We start from the raw sequence: 15,842 nt of genomic DNA, 5'->3' as shown, positions 1-15,842 counted from the left end.
TTAAAGTGAATTCCTACAAGACAAAAAATTAGTTATTTTCTGGTTCCTTGCTGTGTTAACCCTTCTGACAGTGTCTGCATTTTGATAGGATTATTTAGTCCGTTTATACTTAATGTAAATATGGATATATTTATGCTTAAGTCTCCTATTTTGCTGTTTGTTTTTAAGTTTTCCATTTGTGCCTTCTTTCCTGCTTTATTTAAGTTCTTTATCTTCATTCCTCTATTGGCTTTGTACTATATGTTTTGGTTTTTAATGTTCTTGCTTTCTGTATGTTACATTTCTATTTTCGTATAGTGGTTTTATCTTTACATATACTACATTCTTTTGCATATCTTCACACATTCCACATTTATAACATCTACGTGTTATAAATTTACAAATATATTAAATTGCCCTGTAAATTTTAAAGAAATTAAGAATAGAAAAGATATTTAGACTTTAAAACTTATCCTTGTGTTTATATTTTCTGGTCTTCTTTTTCTTTCTAAAAATTCAAATTGATATTTCCTTTCAAACTGAAGAATTTTCTTGTGTTTTTCTATATATAGATTTGCTCAGGATGAGTTTCTTTTCTTTTTTAATATCCCAAACATGTGCTTTTGTGTGTTGTCTTTTTTCCTTGGGGAGAACTTCATTGAATTTAGAATTCTTTTTTAAAAAAGATATCAGCACTTTGGATATGTTCTTCAGTCTTCTTGCTTTCGTAGTTTGAACAAAAGCATTAGTTTTTGCTCCTTTGTAAAATATAATTTTCTCTGGTTGTTTTTAACAGGTTTTTTTCGTTGTTGGTTTCAGTAGTTTGATTGCGAAATATATATAGTAGTATTTTTTTTAGTGTTTGTCCCAATTGAGGTTCATTGAACCTCTTAGATTTGTAAACTAATGTTTTTCCACCAAATTTGGGGAGTTGTTAGTTTTTTATTATTGCTTCAGATAATTTTTTAACTCCTTCATTTCCTCTGTTTTTTACTGAAATATTTCTCATTATTGCATAAGTCTCAGTTTCTTCTCTTATTTCCTTCTGCTTTTTCTCTTTATTTTTTTGGATTGGAAAACTTCTGGTGATCTGTTACCAATTTCACAGAGGTTTTTTTTGTTGTTGTTGTTGTTTTTTTCCCTTTGTCCTATAATCTGCTTTTGAGCCTGCCTAGATAATTTTTATTTTAATAATCGTTCTTTTCACCTTTACTATTTTTCTTTTTGTCTTTCAAATTTGACTTTTTTGATATATTCTATTTGTGCCTTCATATTTTCCTTCAATTCTTTGAACACATTTTTAATAGCTATTTTGTAGTCTTTATCTGCTTAATGTAACATCTGGCTCCACTTAGAGTCAGTGTCTGACTTATTTTTTATTCTAAATTGGATTCCACTCAATGGTCTTTCATGTTTGATAATTTTGGATAAATTTCAAAACTAAGTAAATTTTTAAAACTAGACCTTCTAGATAATGTTGTAGTGTATGACTTCTTTGACATTCTTTGAGAATTGTTAGGAAATTTTAATTTTTCATTTTACTGATTTATGGTTATATAAAATATATCATTTTTAGTGAGATCATTTTCATAGATTTCCAGTTATAAGATTTTAGAATAATGTTACTGTCTTGGGATCAGGCCTGAATTTTGTAAAGTCAAGAAATCATTTTCTTTAATTTTATGAAGTTTTGAGTTTTGTAGACAAAGATCCTATTATTTGGAGTTGCTCTCACTATGATGTGTCAAAGTAAATTATGATTACCATTTATTAAACAGTTAGCCATGTGACATGTGTAGTGTTAAGCATTTTGGGTACATACTTGACATATTTATATGACATTTATAAATATGACATATTTTTAAAACGTCATGTACAAATATAAACATAAATCAGCTAAATCCAAAATTAAAGGTTCCTAACAATTCTCAAAGAATGTAAAAGAAGTCATGTACTACAATATTATCTAGAAGATCTAGTTTTCAAGTTTTACTTAGTTTTGAAATTTAACCTAAAATTACCAAGTATGCACATTTTAGAACTTAAGGAAATTACCTTTTTCACATAGCTGAGTTGAGCTGTAAGATGTAATCAGTCCTTCTGACTTAAGAATCCTGACTCAGTAACTATCTATGTTGTCCTACCCTCCATTTTTTTTGGTCATTGTCATATGATTTTTAAAGGTGGATTTTTTTGTTTGTTTTGGTCTTAATTATAATTTAAAATTGGTCAAAATGGCATAACATACCATATCATACCTCTTTTTTTTTTCCAGTTTAAAAGGTCTTTCTGATAATGAAAGAATTAGAAGAGAGTCTTTGATCCTGCCTTAGTCCAAAGTCTTTAGTTTCTCTTTTAATCCACTAGATAATATAATCTTGTATTCAAATAGTCTTCACCTCTAGAATACAATAAGCTTGAATTGCAAGTGTTTTATAATTTGCTCCTTAAGGAACATGTGTGGATATGTGTGTCCATGTGCGGTGAGTATGTGTATATATATCAATAGATTCATTCATGCATATATGATATTTGTGTAAAATGTGTATATTGTAGTATATGTACATGTATGTGTGTGTGTATATATATCACAACATACATACATATACATACATATCTCATCAACATAGATACAACTTAGAAAGTCTTCCACTATTGAAAAGGGGAAAGAAAATTTTTAAATTATTTCTAGTCTGGTTCTTTGAATTTTTTTCTTTTGAAAATGAAATAGAATCATTGGCTTTGAAATTCATGACAAGATCAAAAACTATAATGCACATAGATTTTTCAAGGTATCCATTTTTTTGAACCCTTATTTAATATAAACCTTACATTGTAGGTTTATATTAAGCATTAAGTGATTGCTTTATTTTAAAAAAAAAATTGAGTTTCTTTGAAAGCATGGTACTAATACAGCTGTGCACAATACTATGCAATCATGTTCTCAGGTAGTTTATAGAAAGACTAATGGCATGGATAGATATTACATGATTAGAGTTACAATTTCTGTTTTTTAGAGGGGAAAACAGATTTCAATTAGATTCTTTCTGTAACTTAATTCTGACTTTTAATAATTGGCTTTGGTGTTTTGTTAAATTAATAATTGGTGATTTGCAGTAGAATTGATCATTTTGGATGTCAGAAAATGAATGGTTTATATTTAATACTTAATACTTTAATACTTAATTTAATACTTAGTACTTAAAGCATTTAATCACTTTAAAGGTCTCTGCAGTGGACAGCTTCATTTCTAAAAAAACTTCGGGAATTTTTTTTGTAAATTATATGGTAAGAGTTTAACTCATGACTACACTGGGGCATATCTATGACAAACTGTTTTTCTTGAGGTAAAGCCATTTAAGGACCCATATTGAACCAGACAGCTCCTTATCACTCTTTCTCTTCATTATTACTGCATTTTTCCTGTATACCTGCCAGTTTCCTTTGAGAAATGCAGTTTTATTTTTCAGAGTGGAAAAGCCACTGGCAGTGATTCAAGTGGTGTCATTGATCTCACAATGGATGATGAAGAGACTGGAGCTTTACAAGGTACTTCAATAGTAATAATAGTGAAGAATGCCTTTTTTCTACTGTTATGTATTTTTTCCTCCTGTTATACTAATATTTTATGAAGACATATCTCTATTTTTTCCTCTGTTACACTAATATTCTGTGAAGACATATCTCTCCAACATTATGTTTGGTGTATTTGTATCCCTTTGAGAATGAGAGTTTTAAAAATTGAGTTAAAAATTAGAAATCAAATTTTGAAAGTATATGAAACAAGGCCTAGAGGAAAATAGCATCTAGCAGTGTATTTAATTTATTAGCGTCTCTGTATTTGTGTCTTGTTATTTCACTTGATCCTTGCAATAACCTAGTCATACTCATTTTAGAGTTGAAAGAATTCATTGGACTTAGGACAAGCCACATTCACATCCAAAATCCTTAATAATTATAATATTATAATGACTTATGATATTTAGGAACTAAATTGGATATATATTAAAGCATATTTCCTGGGTTTTTTTTGAAGTGTTAATAGATGTTCTATAAATAAAATGATTCATGGTTAAAAAAGCTTGGGAAATGCTGAATTAGAGTTCAGTGGGTCTTTTCCTTAATGTAAACTTCTTTAAGTCTTTACTTAGCTAACTTAGAATGTAAATCTTAATTCATGATATAAAAGTATTTCTCAAACTTGTAGAAAATAATTTGGTTCACAGATATTTCTGTAAAACTCTGGTGATATGAATGCATGTGGAAAATCTAGTAAGATCAGATGCTAAGTTAATTATTACTATCTTAAAGAAGTGAAACTTTTAAAAAAAACCTGAGTCATATTTTAGGAAATAAGTTACTTTACTTGGTTTTAGAGAAGTAAAATTAAATAGCTATACAATTGAGTATATGACAACAAAGTTATTTTTTTCTTATAAAACTGAAGAACAATTGAGATAAAACCATTCTTTCATCATGATTGACTGCATACCAGTACAATCTTTTTGTTAGAATTTCAAATTATCTGTATTGCTTTCACTTTTTTTTTTAATGGACAGATTTGACTATAATGGATCTGTAGAGGACAAAAATAAATGTAGGCTATTTTGAGATGATAGAGGTAGGGCTGATTACAGATTAAAATATAAAATAAGCAAAGATTGTTTTAGTGCTCTTGCCATTTCACTTTCTAACATCCATTGCTTCCTGGGGTCCCTTTGCATTGTTCTACCTTTAGGTATGTCTTGAATTCCCCCATTCTAAAATACATTATTCTCCTGTAACATTAAAGTATCAGTTGCTAAAGCCTTAAATTTTATTTAGAGTCAAGATAGATAAGGATCATTTTATATAGAAAAGCTTTTAGCTTGTACTCCTCATATTACATTATATAGTGGATTCCTATTCTTAAGAAACTTGTCTGAGGTGCAGACATTTATTTTCTAGGATATTGAGACCTTTTTTGGAAACTAGATATTGTGTACATATTTTATTTTAAAGACCGGATAGTGATGATAAGCCTCCATTTGTATTGACAAACAGAAGAACCTAAACAACCTTGAGCAATTGGAATTCAAAGTCATACTGACAAACCCATCACTTTATAGTATTTGTTTAGGAAAATTTCCTTGATACAGGTATGTATGTACATAGATAAGTATTCTTGCAATGAAATTATTCTGGTTGACATGGTAAGTATTGAATCCAGAAGATACTTCCACTAAAATAATAAAACAAACCAATTCTTAAAAATGTGAGGTAGAAATGCTTTCAGAAGCAATAGTGAATTATTTAAATAGCTCCTGACTTGGCTTTCAAATCCTCAAAAATACACATAATTAAAAAAATAAAGAAGTTGCCGGGCCCAGTGGAGCATGCTTGTAATCCCAGCAGCTCAGGAGGCTAAGACAGGAGGAGCACAAGTTCAAAGCTTCAGCAAAAGAGAGTCACTAAGGAACTCAGTGAGACCCTGTTTCTAATTTAAAAAAAAATAGGGCTGGGAATGTGGCTCAGTGGTTGAGTACCCCTGAGTTCAATCCTTGGTACCAAAAAAAAAAAAGGGGGGGGAAAAAGTCGTTCTCGGAGAAGTGGGTAAACATGACATTCCAATGGAAAATAAAAATTAAAACTCATCAATAAAGGAAAGTTATGTATTTTCTAATTTTTCTATCATTATTCCTAACGTGTCACTTTTAATTAACAGACCCCAAAAAGCTAAATCACACTCCTGTGTCAGCCATGGGTTCTTCTCAGCCTATGTCTCGACCATTGCAACCCATACAACCAGCACCACCTCTTCAGGCATCAGGGGTGCCAACAAGTGGACCATCTCAAACAACAATACACTTACTACCTACAGGTAAATTTGCTGAATCACTGAGCAGAACCTGTAGTTTTGCCTGTAGAGAAGTATGACCATGGATTTGAGATGAAAGATTACATAGAAAATTAAGAATAATTTTCACTGTTATTTTGAAGGTGATATATGTCTTTTTTAATACAGTGTAATTTAGTATTGCTGACTGTCTCAAGTAACAGTACTGGCAGAGAGTGATTATAAAGAGGACTTAATCTATATATCTTTGTCATTTGCCACTTTAAAGAACATGGATGACATAGTTTCTCTGGAAGGCCCAGTTATAATAATTATGTTCTGAGTAAATCCAAGATATAATCATTGACTTCTCAAGCAAGAATTTTTTTGAGTGGTTCTTAACTTAAACTCTTCTCACACACCATCAGGACTTATATGCTAATATCCTACTTTCGGCAGTTCAAGAAAACCATAAATCAGACATTTTCATGATATAATCTGTATCACCTTACACTGTTCAGAAGCCATTCAAGACAATTTATCTCCTTTTAATAAGTCTATTGCTTGGAAATTTATCTGCAAAGTACTTATTACAATTGCTTACTAAGGAAAACATCGAGTGAAAATGGGATTTTATCCAATGAAATTTATACTTAGAATACCTGAATAATTTGTAGGAAAAGGGATATTTTCTAGAGATTTAGCAAACCCATTCATTAACTAATCTTTGAATTATGAAATTATTTTTGATATAGTAAGTGCAGTGTGGTTTAGTGTAGTTATTACTGTGTAGATTTCAGAATCCTAGATGCTTAACGAGAATTTCCTATCAGTTAAACTACATTTTACCTTTTTGGCCTTGCTTATTGACTTGCAGAAAACAGTGAGTGCTTATTGTAAGACTTTATTTCTGGTGAAGTTTTATATTGGTTCTCATATTTAAATACCACTGTTTCATCTAAAGAGGCAGTTATTATTAATTCAACCTTAAAAGCTGGTAAGTTACCTGTGTTTCTATGTTTATACAAAATTTTAACTATTACCCAATTTAGATATTTTAGAAGGAAATGTCATTATGCAAATACATAGACAGCATAGATAATGAAAAGAGAAGTCTTCCTTATATTATTTAGTTTCTTTTTTTGAAAGTTCACATTGAAAGTTGAAGATATGTAAAGACAAGGGATCTTCACCTGTTTTTTGTTTGTTTGTTTGTTTGCGCGCGCACACGTGTGTGTGTGTGTGTGTGTGTGTGTGTGTGTGTGTGTATTTGTGTTTTATTTTTGGCTGACTGGAAATCAAACCCAGCACTTTATGTATGCTATGCAATACTCATTCTACCATGAGCTGCATGTTAGCCCGAGTTGTCTTAGTAAGAAAACCTTTCTTTTTTTATGTGTAATTCTTCTTCAAACTTATTGAATTATGAAACCCATTTTTTTATGTGAAAGTAGATTTTGTGATGTTTTGTTACTACATGATCATTTCTAAAATGTGATTTTAATTCACAGAGTTATTAACAAGAAAATGTTAACTTCAGAATCACCATTTTGTCAGGCTAGTGACAGGTATCTGTAGTCCCAGCTCTCAAGTGAGACTGAGGCAAGATAATCACTTCAGTCCAGGTGTTTGAGGTCATCCTAGACAAAATAGTGAAACCCTGAGACACCCTATCTTTTAAATAGAACACATTATTGTATTTCCGTTGTGTGAGTGAATTGAGACTCATTTTTTGATAACTGTCAACATTACTCAAGGTGTGTTAACATTCTCTTGAGGTGGGGTTACCGGAGTAAAGGAAGAAGAAAATGTGAATGTAATAACTGGCCGAAAACATAGGTTGGTTCACTTGATAAAAATAAAAATATGAATTACAATAGCAAGCACTTTGATGAACTGAAATATAAAGATATTCTTTTAGATCTATACCTCCTTGTTAGAAGACATTATAGGGCCTGTAATTTTAGGGAATACTTTAGTATTCAGGAGGGACAAATTATTCTTTAAAGACATTCCCATAGCAAAACATATTCTTAATCAAGTTCTATTATGTAGTCAAACCAAAGAGTGAAATTGAATTGTTCTCTAAAGCTTGGATTTTAATATTACACTTAATTTTGGTTGGCTTTATCACTTTTACCTTGCAAGTTCATAAAGGATACTTTTATCTCTATTTATCTTATAGTTTTTTACATTTTATATAGAAATAATTATCAGGTAATATGGTTTGCTTAACAGAATATGCTGCATTCTTAATATCTTTTTCCCCTTCCATTAGCTCCAACCACCGTGAATGTAACACATCGTCCAATAACTCAGGTGACTACAAGACTCCCTGTACCAAGAGCTCCTGGAAACCATCAGGTGGTTTATACAACTCTCCCAGCACCACCACCTCAGGCTCCCCTCCGAGGAACTGTTATGCAGGCTCCTGCTGTTCGTCAGGTCAACCCTCAAAACAGTAAGTCTCTTTTCTTGTATATGGCTCTGAAGTTTATGTAGTTCCCTTTTCCGCATTTAGTTGGAGTGGCTTATATTGATTGACATTAGATTTTGCAAAAAGTGTGTATAATATCATATTAAAATAATTATTATAAGTTCAAAACTTTTGTTGTACAACATAGTTCTATAGTATAATTGATAACTATATTTATTGTATACTTGAAAATTGGTGATAGAAATTAAGTATTTGAGGGTAATGCATATTAATTAGCTTGATTTAACTATTCCACAGTGTATACATATTTCAAAACATACCACGTACCACAAGTATATAGTTTTTCAATTAAAAATTTTTTAAGTGGCCAAAAAAAAATTATTACTAATTTACTTTTTTATCCTTAGGAAAATTCACCAGAGAAGGTTGGATATGTATACTATATGATTTGTGCTATGTGTGTTGTTTTCAATTTGACGTCACTTATTTATTGCCTATATCTTTATATAGTGCCTTATTTGATGTATAGCTATATTCCATTCAGTTAAAGAAACATCAGTGCCTAATTAAAGTGGATATGTTCAATTTTGGTTTAGTCCAGATGATTGAAATCATTGTAAAAGATAGATTTCATTGAGAAACTCTGTAAAGTACAAAGGTGCTTGAGAAATAAAAGAAGGGAAAATAAGGAAACTTTTACTTTCCTATATATATGTTATATATTACTGATATATATAACTATGTATATAATTTGCAAATTATAGTAACTATATTTATTATATATTATATTAAAAATACTTTAGATGTTTTAGTAGTAGAATATAGCATACGAATTCAAGTTGTGTAAGAGGTTTATTTAAAGTTTAAAGAAAAATAATAAAGTAAATTACCTATGAACTTACTAGATTATGAAATAAGTTTAACCAGTAACCTATACGCCCTCCAGTATGCCTTTCCCTATTGTATCCCGATCCCTTTTCTTTTACTATCCTTGCTTTTCTCTTGGTCATTCTGCTTTAAAGGTTTTGTCACCAATATAGTTATCCATATAATAAATACACACTTGTGTACATACATAAATACATACGTGTGTGTGTGTGTGTGTGTGTGTGTGTATGAAACTTTTGAAAAATTTAATAGCAAAGATAAATATAGGTGTTTAAAGAAACTATAATAATGTCATTATTATATATGGTAGCTATGAGAGTCACTTTTTCATTGTCTGGCTTTAACTTTCTCAAGTTGTTAAGAGCCTTCTCTGGGAAAATCAGTTGCATAAAAATGAGATTTGGGAAACTAGATTCACCAGGGCACCTTCTAGCAGAACTATGATATGAGCCAGCTACTGAATATATGACTGAAATATGATTGAGACAGTATATGTCTCTGTTCTGTACTTCTGTTGCCCTGGGGTATGTCTTAGAAATGTCATTTGTGGATAAAATAAGTAGTTTCCTCCATTGATCCATGGGACATGAAGAAAAACCTAATTAATACAAGGCAAGGATGACCTTTCTTGAAGCTTTCTGTTTTAGTTAGAAATGTGAAAGAAGACAGGAATCTTTATGAAGACAACTTCAGTTTGTCTTTTGAGTCACTATTTCATTGTAGTTTGTTTGCCTTCTTCTTGTTTGGCACAGTGTTCTGGGATTTTTGTTTGTAGTCCTCCTAGTGAGAATACATGTATTTCTTTCTGTGCTGGATATCCTTTTCTTATGTCTTCCTTTCTTCTTCTTCTTCTTCTTTTTTTTTTTCTCATATCAGTGACATATAATTCAGTGGGTACTTGAGAAGGGGTTCCCAGAAGTTTGTATTTTTTTTAATTTTAATTTTTTTTTAGTCATACATGACAGCAGAATGTATTTTGACATATAATACATACATGGAATGTACATACATCAATCATATTGTCTATTCTATTCTGCTGCCCTTCCTACCCCCACTCCTCCCCTCCTCTCCCATCCTTTCTCTCTATCCAATCTAATGTGACACACTTTTTTTTTCTTTTTCTCATTACAACATCATAAATGTATTCTGTATAACAATGAGGTTCTCCTTCCAACTTCCATGCAACTCCCCTTCTCCTTATTTTTCCCCTCTCACCTCTCTTCCCTATTTAGTGGTAGTCTTCTCATGCTCTTCCTCCCTATCCCATTTTGAATCACCCCCCCCTTATATCAGAGGAGACATTTGGCATTTGTTTTTTAGGGATTGGCTAACTCCACTTAGCATAATCTGCTCTAGTGCCATCCATTTCCCTGCAAATGCCATGATTTTGTTATTTTTTAGTGCTGAGTAATATTCCATTGTGTATAAATGCAACATTTTTTTTTTATCCATTCATCTGTTGAAGCACCTAGGTTGGTTCCACGATCTAGCTATTGTGAATTGTGCTGCTATGAACATTGATGTAGCTGTGTCCCTGTAGCATGCTCTTTTTAAGTCTTTGGGTATAGTCCGAGAAGGGGAATAGCTGGGTCAAATGGTGGTTCTATTCCCAGCTTTCCAAGGAATCTCCATACTGCCCTCCAGATTGGCTGCACTAATTTGCAGTCCCACCAGCAATGTACAAGTATACAATTTCTCCCACATCCTCGCCAGCACTTTTTATTGTTTGACTTCATAACATTCTTATTGGAGTGAGATGGTATCTTAGAGTGGTTTTAATTTGCATTTCTCTGATTGCTAGAGATGGTGAGCATTTTTTCATATATTTGTTGAATGATTGTATATCCTCTTCTGAGAAGTTTCTGTTCAAGTCTTTGGCCCATTCGTTGATTGAGTTATTTCCTTTTTTGTTGTTTAACTTTTTGAGTTCTTTGTATACTCTAGAGATTAGAGCTCTATCTGATGTTTGAGGGGTAAAAATTTGTTCCCAGGATGTAGGCTCCCTATTCACCTCATATATTATTCCTCTTGCTGAGAAAAAACTTTTTAGTTTGAATTCGTCCCATTTGTTGATTCTTGGTTTTAACTCTTGTGCTATAGGTGTCTTATTAAGAAATTTGGGGCCTGCCCCAACATGATGAAGATTAGGACCAACTTTATCTTCTATTAGACGCAAAGTCTCTGGTCTGATTCCCAGCTCCTTGATCCATTTTGAGTTAACTTTTGTGCATGGTGAGAGAAAGGGATTCAATTTCATTTTGTTGCGTATGGATTTCCAGTTCTCCCAGCACCATTTGTTGAAGATGCTATCCTTTCTCCATTGCATGGTTTTAGCACCTTTGTCTAATATAAGGTAGTTGTAATTTTGTGGATTTGTCTCTGTGTCTTCTAGTTTGTACCATTGGTCTACCAGCCTATTTTGGTGCCAGTACCATGCTGTTTTTGTTACTATTGCTCTGTAGTATAGTTTAAAATCTGGTATCTCGATACCACCAATTTCATTCTTCCTGCTTAGAATTACTTTAGCTATTCTGGGTCTCTTGTTTTTCCAGATGAATTTCATGATTGCTTTTTCTATTTCTGCAAGAAATGTCATTGGGATTTTGATGGGAATTGCATTGAATCTGTAAAGTGCTTTTGGTAGTATGGCCATCTTAATAATATTAATTCTACCAATCCATGAGCAAGGTAAATCCTTCCATCTTGTAAGGTCTTCTTCTATTTCTTTCTTCAGGGTTCTGTAGTTTTCATTGTACAGCTCTTTCACCTCTTTTGTTAAGTTGATTCCCAGGAATTTTTTTTTTTTTTTTTAGGATATTGTGAATGGAGTAGTTGTCCTCATTTCCATTTCAGAGAATTTGTCCTGATATACAGGAATGCCTTTGATTTATTGGTATTGATTTTATATCCTGTCACTTTGCTGAATTCATTTACTAGTTCTAGAAGTTTCTTGGTTGAATTTTTTAGGTCTGCTAGGTATAGGATCATGTCATTGGCAAATAGTGCTAATTTAAGTTCTTCTTTTCCTATATTTATGCCTTTAATTTCTTTCATCTGTCTAATTGCTCTGGCAAGTGTTTCAAGAACTGTGTTGAATAGAAGTGGTAAGAGAGGAGGGCATCTCTGTCTTGTTCCAGATTTTAAAGGGAATGCCTTCAATTTTTCTCCATTTAGAATGATGCTGGCCTGAGGCTTAGCAAATATAGCTTTTACCATTTTGAGGTGATTTCCTGTTATCCCTAATTTTTCTAGAGTTTTGAACATAAAGGGATGCTGTATTTTGTCGAATGCTTTTTCAGCATCTATGGAGATGATCATTTAGTTCTTATCTTTAAGTCTATTGATGTGGTGAATTACATTTATTGATTTCCGTATATTGAACCATCCTTGCATCCCAGGGATGAATCCCACTTGATTATGGCTCATGATCTTTTTGATATATTTTCGTATCTGATTTGCCAGAATTTTATTGAGGATTTTTGCATTTAAATTCATTAGGGATATTGGTCTGAAGTTTTCTTTCTTTGAAGTGTCTATCTGGTTTTGGAATCAGGGTGATATTGGCCTCAGAATGAATTTGAAGTACTCCCTCTTTTTCTATATCCTGAAATAGATTGTAGAGAATTGTTATTAGTTCTTCTTTAAAGCTCTTGTAAAACTCTGCTATATATCCGTCTGGTCCTGGGCTTTTCTTGGTTGGTAGTCTTTTGATGACTTCTTCTATTTTCTGACTTGATATTGGTCTATTTAGGTTGTTTATATCATCCTGACTCAATCTGGGTAGCTCATATGCCTTAAGGAATTTATCGATGCCTTCACTATCCTCTATTTTATTAGAGTATAGGGTTTCAAAATAATTTCTAATTATCTTCTGTATTTTTTGAGTGCTTGCATATTATGAAGATTTCCTCATGCTTAACTGATAGTTTGGCCAAGTATAAACTTCTAGTTTGGAATTTTTTTTTTTCTGCATTCTAAAAATATTGCTTCACCAACATCAAGTTGTTCAGTGTTCTTCTAAATTTACAGAATTCTGATGTTATTCCTTAATTTTTTTTTTTTTATAGGTGTTACAGTTCGAGTGCCTCAAACAACCACATATGTTGTTAACAATGGATTAACTCTGGGATCAGCAGGTCCTCAGCTCACAGTGCATCACCGACCACCACAAGTGCATACTGTAAATGTTGATGCTTGGCTTTATAAAATTCTCAACTATACAGCTGTTAAATATTATTGTAGCTAGAATTTTTTCTTTCAAGTAGTAATACTAAAGGGAAATGACAGGTCTTTCTGCTCTTCCAGTAGGAGTTTATTTAAGAAAGTTGGTCTTACCGTTATGAATAATGATCATTGAGGTAATGATCATTGAGTTTGCTTATGGCATACAAATGGTATTTTAAATTTTTTTATGTTCTAACTTTATTCTTTCCTTCAAAATCTTATATCAGTCCTAACTACTATATTATTATTAATTTATTGTTTTAAATAATCCACTGGTTTAGGAAATTCATTTGTTAAGGTGGAGAAAACCAAAGCTTTATCATTAGATTTAACCTCTAAAACAGTGTCACATCATTCTGTGACATGAATATGATAGCATTGATTGGAATGGAATATCATGAAAATTGGTATGCTTGCTTTATGAGGGGAAGACAAGAGATTGGGTTTGATATTACTTATTTCCTAAGAGAACATCTCTTTGTAAATACTAATAATAATGCCTAGCATTTATGAGTGTTTAACGTATTCCCTGCATTGTTAGTATACTTAGTCCTAATCCAGGAGTTCTTTGGGACTGCTACCTAAAGGACTTCTAAAATTTTTTTGTTACAGTCAGGTGTGGTAGTGCACGCCATAATTCCAGTGGCTCCAGGGGCTGAGGCAGGAGTATTGCAAGCCAGCCTCAGCAAAAGCAAGGTGCTAAGCAACTCAGTGAGACCCTGTCTCTAAAATATGGCTGAGGATGTGGGTCAGTGGTTGAATGCCCCTGAGTTTAATCCCCAGTATTCCCCTCTTCCTCCCCTTTTTTGTTATAGATGTGGCCCATGTTCACCAAGTTTGTTAACCAACTTAAGGTCATACCTCCTAGAGATCCATGAATCTAACTCTATAGTCTTTGTTCTATAGTCTTTTAGTAATGATTTTTATTATTTCACTGTAGTGGAAAAAGTAATATCAGTGGAGCATTCAGTATATGTTAGGTACTTTATGAAATACTTCACATGTATTATTTAATCTTCACAGTCCTATGAGGAATAAAATTATTATTCTCCTTTTGGGAAGAAAATGGTGTGCTGTGTCACAAGTTGTTAAATGATTCCTCAGTATCATTACTTAAGCTAGTCAGAGCCAGAACCAGAAATGGACTAATCTTAGCACCTCTAGAGCATATTCATAGTACTTCAACTCTGGCTGTATTTGGGTATGTGACAAATAGGTTATTTCTATTGTTTGCAGTTACAAATAAGTTTTCATCAAATATTCCTTTAAAAAACACAGCAAAAATGTCATTTATAGTGTTCTTTGCAAATTTTATAACCCATCAGAGCTTTTTACAATTAAAAAAAATTTTAAGTGAATAATTTCTTGTGTATTATCTTAAAATGAACTGTATCTCACCAGAGAAATAGACATTTCTTTTAATTTTAATGCAATTTTTAAAATACTTTTGAGATAGCTGTTTTCAAACATATATGAAAGAAAAAACAGTATAACCATTCCTTCAGTACTGATAACCCTATTTTGACAGTTATCAGCACTTGACCAACTTTATTTCATCCATATTGCCACCCATCTGTTTATACTCAGGCATATGCTCAATTATTTTTGAGCAAAGCACTGTTGTTATATGTTTCTGTAAAACTTCAGTTAAAACCTCCACTGCAGGAGCTGGGGTTGTAGCTCACTGGTAGAGCACTTGCCTAGCATGTGAGGCACTGGTTTGATCCTCAGCACCACATAAAAATAAATAAAATTAAGATATTGTGTCCTTCTGTGACTTAAAAAAAAAAAAATTCAAAACAAAACTCCACTGCAGTGGCAAAAATAAATACTCATTTGACTTAACTAGTTGTGAGGTCTGAGCAGATTCAGAATCATAAAAGTTGATTTTATAGGCCATTTCAGCTATTATCAAACACGTAAAACTCTGTGATCCCTCCAGTCAAAGGCTAGCTATATGTTTATTTAATGGTTTTTACTGAAGTGATTAAGTCGCTTTAGGAAAAGAGAAAACTTTAGAGGAAATATAGCAACTTGACCAATACTCATATCAATTCTACTTCAGTTTTTCGTGTATTAGTTAGCATATTTTTTATGCATTCTTACTGTATGCACATCACAGTACTAAGCTTTGCATGGAGTTATATTTTTTCATATACATTAGTAACTAACTGTACATATTAATAGGATTTAGTATGATATTTCCATACATGGATATCACATGTACCGATCAAATTCACCTTCCCTTTTAAGTCTAGGTTTATTTCTATTACAATCTTTGTTATTCTTTCCTTTAAATTTGGATTTTGGTTTGTTCTTGCTTTCTGAGCCCTTGAGATATATCATTAGGTTGTTTTAAAGAAATCTTTCTATTTTTTTGATGTAGGCATTCATTGTTATAAACTTACCTCAGTACTACTATTGCTGCATTCCATAGTTTTGAAATATTCCCATGTTCATTTGCAGTGAGAAATCCTGACTCAGTGGCTCATTGTTGGT

The 15,842-nt window shown here is 32.1% G+C and overlaps 1 protein-coding gene across 5 annotated transcripts in view; it reads left to right on the top strand.

Annotated features, from left to right (window-relative positions):
- Atf7ip (activating transcription factor 7 interacting protein) overlaps nucleotides 1-15,842 on the top strand; it is a 107,536-nt gene that overhangs the window by 84,247 nt on the left and 7,447 nt on the right. For all 5 annotated transcript variants that reach the window (XM_005331894.5, XM_005331892.5, XM_013361378.4 and 2 more), the window contains 4 exons: nucleotides 3,450-3,528; nucleotides 5,684-5,839; nucleotides 8,073-8,255; nucleotides 13,187-13,299. In XM_005331894.5, the coding sequence (XP_005331951.1) occupies nucleotides 3,450-3,528; nucleotides 5,684-5,839; nucleotides 8,073-8,255; nucleotides 13,187-13,299 (531 nt within the window). The remainder of the gene's footprint in view (nucleotides 1-3,449; nucleotides 3,529-5,683; nucleotides 5,840-8,072; nucleotides 8,256-13,186; nucleotides 13,300-15,842) is intronic.

This window comes from Ictidomys tridecemlineatus, chromosome 6 (genome assembly GCF_052094955.1).
Source record: "Ictidomys tridecemlineatus isolate mIctTri1 chromosome 6, mIctTri1.hap1, whole genome shotgun sequence".
Taxonomy (NCBI): Eukaryota; Metazoa; Chordata; class Mammalia; order Rodentia; family Sciuridae; genus Ictidomys; species Ictidomys tridecemlineatus.
This window is presented reverse-complemented; position numbering and strand designations above follow the sequence as displayed.